Source organism: Etheostoma spectabile, chromosome 16, assembly GCF_008692095.1.
Source record: "Etheostoma spectabile isolate EspeVRDwgs_2016 chromosome 16, UIUC_Espe_1.0, whole genome shotgun sequence".
NCBI lineage: Eukaryota > Metazoa > Chordata > Actinopteri > Perciformes > Percidae > Etheostoma > Etheostoma spectabile.
The window spans coordinates 21533036-21539258 of NC_045748.1; the positions used below are offsets into that span (position 1 = coordinate 21533036).

At 43.5% G+C, this 6223-nt stretch overlaps 1 protein-coding gene across 1 annotated transcript in view; it reads left to right on the forward strand.

Moving 5' to 3' along the window:
- The window catches only part of LOC116704735 (myosin-16), a 127227-nt gene that overhangs the window by 113010 nt on the left and 7994 nt on the right, over nucleotides 1–6223 (forward strand). Inside the window, exons 20-26 of the mRNA XM_032540343.1 lie at nucleotides 107–254; nucleotides 349–453; nucleotides 667–819; nucleotides 3356–3523; nucleotides 4878–5051; nucleotides 5871–5960; nucleotides 6097–6180. Of these exons, the coding sequence (XP_032396234.1) occupies nucleotides 107–254; nucleotides 349–453; nucleotides 667–819; nucleotides 3356–3523; nucleotides 4878–5051; nucleotides 5871–5960; nucleotides 6097–6180 (922 nt within the window). The remainder of the gene's footprint in view (nucleotides 1–106; nucleotides 255–348; nucleotides 454–666; nucleotides 820–3355; nucleotides 3524–4877; nucleotides 5052–5870; nucleotides 5961–6096; nucleotides 6181–6223) is intronic.

Sequence of the window (6223 nt, forward strand, 5' to 3'; positions counted from 1 at the left end):
ATATATATATATGTATATACTACATATATATGTATGTATGTAGTCCGAAAACTCTCTCTGTGAAGGTTTGAGATGACATTGTAGTCTGATAACTGTCTCTATGAAGGTTTGAGATGCGCGGCCTGCTGGTGAACAACGAGGACCTGCTAAGGACCAACACTCAGCTGACCAACGAGATGAAAAGGATGAGAGAGCAGATGATAGAGATGGAGAGAGAGAGCCAATCCATGGGCGAGCGATACCGAGAGATGGAGGTGTGAGCAGATGGGTGGATGGTTGAATAAATGAATGATAGAATGATACTCCTGTTGTCCCTGTGTTTGCATGACGGACTCTTTTCTTGTGCAGATTGAGGTGAAGCAGGCCCGGGACATGATGGTGGAGGCCAACACTCAGGAGTACGCCTTTAATTATCTTCAGCAGTCCCTCAAAAACAAGATCCAGGACACTGAGGTAAACAGCAGCTTCTAAAATCCCCCCCGAAAAATGCTCTCTTCTCCTATATTTCCTCTCATTCTTCACTTTCACACAATTACCAAAAACCTGCAACTGCAGTCTGTTGCACTAGAGATCACCTTAGACAAAAAAACTAAAGAAAAATATGTTGCCTGGTTTTTGAAGGTTATGTAAGGTCTGTGTGTGTCTGTGTGTGTGTGTGGTGTTCAGGAGAACCTAGAGAAGCAGACGCAGCATGCCAAGACGCTGTCTGAGAAGCTGTGGCTGGCAGAGAGACAGCTGGAAGAGATGGAGATGGACCGAGAGACCAGAGACAAGAGGTCGTCTGATCTCAACAGCTCCATCCTCAGACTGGAGACAGAGGTACAGAGACAGAGATGCTCTTACTAGACTTTTACAGTGAACTTTCCTAAGTCTAATTAAACTTAAGTTCACTCTTACTCTTATGAGTTATTGGAACAAACTTACTGGAGAGGTACCACATCAACACACTTTCTACTCTTCTGATAATGCATACAATTGTACTACCTTCTTTCCGTGATCTGTCATATTCGATTCTTAGAATAAAACAAAAACAAACAAAAAAATCCGTTTGTGTAACGGATGCGTTACAAGAAATTCATGTTTTATTAGCAGGGTTCTGGCAGGGTCAAAAAACAATCTTACTAAAACCACACTGAGGCAGTAAAGTTGGTCATCCATCCATCTTTGTCCGCTCATCCAGTATTGGGTCGCGGAGGGGGTAGCTCCAGCAGGGGACCTCAAACTTCCCTTTCCCGAGCCATATTAACCAGCTCCGACTGGGGGATCCCGAGGCGTTCCCAGGCCAGGTGGAGATATACCAGATGCCCAAACCACCTCAACTGGCTCATTTCGACGCAAAGGAACACCACCTCTACTCCGAGCTCCTCTCGGATGACTGTGCTTCTCACCCTATCTCTAAGGGAGACGCCAGCCCCCCTCCTGAGAAAACCCATTTCGGCCGCTTGTACCCTGGATCTCGTTCTTTCGGTCATGACCCAGCCTTCATGACCATAGGTGAGGGTAGGAACCAGAACTGACCGGTAGATCGAGAGCTTTGCCTTCTGGCTCAGCTCTCTTTTTGTCACAACGGTGCAATAAATAAAATGTAATACCGCACCCGCTGCTCCGATTCTCCGACCAATCTCACGCTCCATGGTCCCCTCACTCGTGAACAAGACCCCAAGGTATTTAAACTCCTTCACTTGGGGTAAGGACTCATTCCCTACCTGAAGAAGGCACTCCATCGGTTTCCTGCTGAGAACCATGGCCTCAGATTTAGAGGTGCTGATCCTCGTCCCAGCTGCTTCACACTCAGCTGTGAACCGATCCGGTGAGTGCTGAAGGTCACCTCCCGGGGGACCCGTTCATACGCCTTCTCCAGACCACAAAACACATGTAGAGCGCTTGGACATACTCCCAGGCTCACTTCAGGATCTTTGCGAGAATGAAAGTCTGATCCGTTGACCAGGACGGAATCTAGATTGTTCCTCTTCAACCCGAGGTTCGACTATCGGCCAAACCCTCTTTTCCAGCACCTTGGAGTGGTCCTAACCAGGGAGCTGGTGTAATGAACCGTGGCAATAACAATCCCAATAGTGGCAATGACGGTCACTATTAGGACTGGCAATAGATTTTTTGGTCTTTGATTTTAAGGCAAACCATTTATATTTTACATCTTCATTTGAGCGAGGTCCAGAAACACAGTCCACAGAATCCGTGCTCTCCTTATTCCTTTGAGCAAGAACTATCGATATATCAATCTAAATAGTATGCCTAGTTTTGCATTTACCTGTTGCAGTGGAATCAGATTTACAGATTTTTTCGTTTGGTGATTGGTGGGCCACCACCTTCTGGGCGTCTTTTGGACATTCTCCAACTTTTCTTGCATACGGCCCTGAAGTGTCAATGTCCTCATATGGGAATTTGCGAGGCGTTTTCTTATGCTAATTAGGAACAAATGGCATGCGTTTTCAACTACGACGATGTGGGATTCATCACTCCTAAGAAAGCCGGTGCGACCATTTCTATTGTTTGAGAACATGTCATGAATCTGACGTAGAATTTCCTTAAGAAGTTCATTAAGAACAAAGTTTAAAATATTTGTGCGAAGATACTGGTGAATAAGGCCCAATGTGTCCTGTTAATTACCGTGAAATTTTCTGTGGAAATGTTTTCATTTATATAACAGATACCATAAACCAAACGAGTGGATTAAAACTCATCTTGGGGGACACTATTAAAAAAGGCTGATGTACTCTGATGTGTGATGGGCGAAATGCAGAAAATCTAATATTGCGATATTTTTTGACCAAATATATTGATATTGTCACAATATTGTAGGGTTGGCTATTGTTGCTTTAACTAAAGATTTACACAATGAGAATTTTGATTGATAATTATCAATAACGTGGATATAATGACTACTAGGGAAAAAGCTAATAATAGAACAGCTAGTAAGTCTGGTAAGTTCAGAAAATAAAAACTGTAATGTAGCCTTTAAAACCAGGAAAAGACGCCAAATACTGCAATATTAAGATATCCAAAACGTAAGACATCTAGGCTCTTTTATTGATATCGACATATTTCCCAGCCCTAGGCTGATGTTCTTTTATTTATTTGTTTTGTTATATACCCCTTAAACAATTAGCAGTATGATAGTGAAATTAGAACTCCAAATATTCCTTGTGGTTATCAGCTTCCTTACTTAAGTCCAACCTGCCTCTGGTCACCAAAAAAAGGCTAATGAACGTCCAAAATATCACAAATCTCCTATAAATGATGCTAATACGACACTTATTTGGAGTTGCCCTGATAAAGCCAGGTAAGCCCAGATGTGTGTATGTACCTACAAATGTATATGTGTGTGTGTGTGCAGCTGGCGGAGGCCCTGCAGACGTCCACGCAGGCTACAGCCGAGCTGGGCCTGCAGCTGAAGCTGCGGGACGAAGGGCAGCGGCGAGTGGAGGAGCTGGAGGAGTCTCTGCTGGAGAAGGAGCAGGAGCTGCAGAGACTGCAGCTGCTCGTCAGCAGACTGCAGGGAGAGGTACGCTCACTAATCCAGTACCAGTCATGTCACACTGACATGCTGAATATTAGACTATTAAAAAGGGCTGGGACCAATCATGTTCAACTGTTTCGATATTGGTTGTGTAGGTATTCGATTTTCTATTTTGAGATTCAAATAGTCTCGCATTGCCAGACCTTCCTCCACAGAGCTGCATAGGAAGGTCTGGCAATAGCAACTCCCATTCCGGGATTGTGGGCATCTCTTTAAACCGATCACAATCATTTTGGCCGGCGGTATACGCCCGCAGGTACGGTGGCTTTGCAAAATAGCCACAGGAAGGAAGTTGTTTTGGTGGAACATGTGTACGTTCAAAGGTAGATTGCAGATTGGACAGATAGTCTAGCTAGCTGTCTGGATTTACCCTGCAGAGATCTGAGGACCAGGGAACCATAGTCCTCAGATTGGACAGATAGTCTAGCTAGCTGTCTGGATTTACCCTGCAGAGATCCGAGGATCAGGTAACCATTGTCCTCAGAAATCTATTAGATGGTTAGAACGGCAACACAAAGGAAAGAGGAAGGGGACGGACATCCGGCCTAAGTAGAGGGACGTCTGGTGGAATTTCCAATGGAACCTGGACAATCCCAGAAGCGGAACAACGTCAATATTAGAACCCGACCGATAAAGGTTTTTTATGGCCGATACTGAAATGAATATTCTGTTATTTAAAAATCCGATATACCAATATATCGGCCGATATATACAGTATATTTAAAAAATATTACGTTACAAAAACATAAACAGATTTCCATAACATTAGTTTTTTTGTAGTTAGTTATGAGTTCTCACTAAAATAATCAACTGGCGATCAGACTTGTCGGTGTGTTTGGACGCGGTGTGTGAGAGTCCTGAATGGGAAACAGGAAACACCACTGTCTCTATTACTGCCACAAGACAAGAAAGAACACCAAAACCACCAAACACAGGCACTGAACCGCCGAACTGGAGTTCGTGGATCAGCAACTGTTTCCAGGCAACAACAAAGTCGCTTTTTCTCTCTGTCTTTTTCTCGTTGTCCTGGAAACGTAGATGCCTTCCCCTGCATTCGAAAATGTCCAGAACAATAAACGATTTGCGGAAAAAATAATTGTGAAATAGAAAGTCTACAGTACTTGTGCTTATATGGGGGGAGGGGGGGGGGGGGTTCTTAAATAACCCAACAGGACTCACACAATATGCCCTAGTGATACTCCCACCGTCGCATGTGCCCTGAGTCCTGATTAGTTTCCCCGTGTGTGTTGTGTGTGCGTGTGTGGGGTGTGTGTGTGTGTGGGTTGTTTGTGTGGGGTGTTGTGTGTGTGTGTGTGTGTGTGTGTGTGTGTGTGTGTAGGTCTCTGGAAAGCTGATTGATAAGGAGCAGACGCTGGAGGAGGAGATCCAGCTGAGAGAGAGGATCCAGCTGCAGTGTAAGCAGGCGGAGAGGATGGTGGAAGACCTCCGCATGGAGCTGCACAGCACCAACCAGGCCAAAGATGACCTGGCCAAACAAGTCAAACAGGCTCAGGTAAAAAAATAATAATAACAATTAATAACAATAATAATAATAATTGTGTGATTTATGCCAAATACTGCGACGGCAAAATGACCAAACTCAACTCTTCAGAACGGCAGTCCACAAACCAATGGGTGACGTCACTGCTGCTAAGTCCATTATTTTTAGTCTAGGGTTTTTAAATGCTTGATACATACATATTTTGGGCTCTTCATGCAGGTTGTTTACTGTATGAAGAATATAAAATATCAGACTTTTTCTTTAAATACATTCAACTGTAATCAAAATCTCAGCTTCTGTATGAGCAGCATCAACACAAAACTATTTATTAGTGTCAACCTGTATGGGATTTTTAGACTGCTAACCAAGCTGACAGTGACAAAAAAAGAATCCATAAGATAAATATTTATTTTAGATTTGGGATAATTCAGTAATAAAAACACAGCTTTTTAATTTCCTGGATGTTTCTTCCTTGAAGTTTCTATTTCCAGCTGCGGAATAAACAGTATCCACCGTGTGTTTGCATACATGATGACCTGATGATTCAAACAGAGATGTCCATTTGAATTAATCAGTCATGCAAACCATCAGAGTTTGGGGTTAATAAGGTATTAATCATGCAAATCCTGTTTAGCAATCAGCGTGCTAATTCCATAATCCCAAATATTCATCATGCCTCTATTTCTGAAGATACTTAATCTGTGCCATTTCGAAATAACCTGAATGTGTTCTGCGGATGACAGACAGTTGACCTCAGACCAATAGCTGCATGAAAAAAAAGTTATTACTTTTGAACTCTTCTTCTTCTTCTTCTTCTTCTTCTTCTTCCAGGAGAAGATGATCGACCTGGAGAGCGATCTGGAGGAGCTGCATGAGAGCGAGCAGAGATGGGCCGCGAAACACAAGAGAAGTATCGAACAGGTGAGCACACACTGGAAACCGGAAGAACTGAACTAACTGAAAAAAATAAAAAATGTGTCATATACTTAACATCCATCCTATCAATTTGAGTGACTATGTTTGGATAGTTATTAAGACGTGTGTGCGTTTCTGTCAGACCGAGCAGCTGCAGCTGAAGCTGATTCAGGAGAAAGATCTCAACGACCAGCTGGAAACGGATAAGGCCACCATGGAGAGACAGGTGTGTGTGTGTGTGTGTGTGTGTGTGTGTGTGTGTGTGTGTG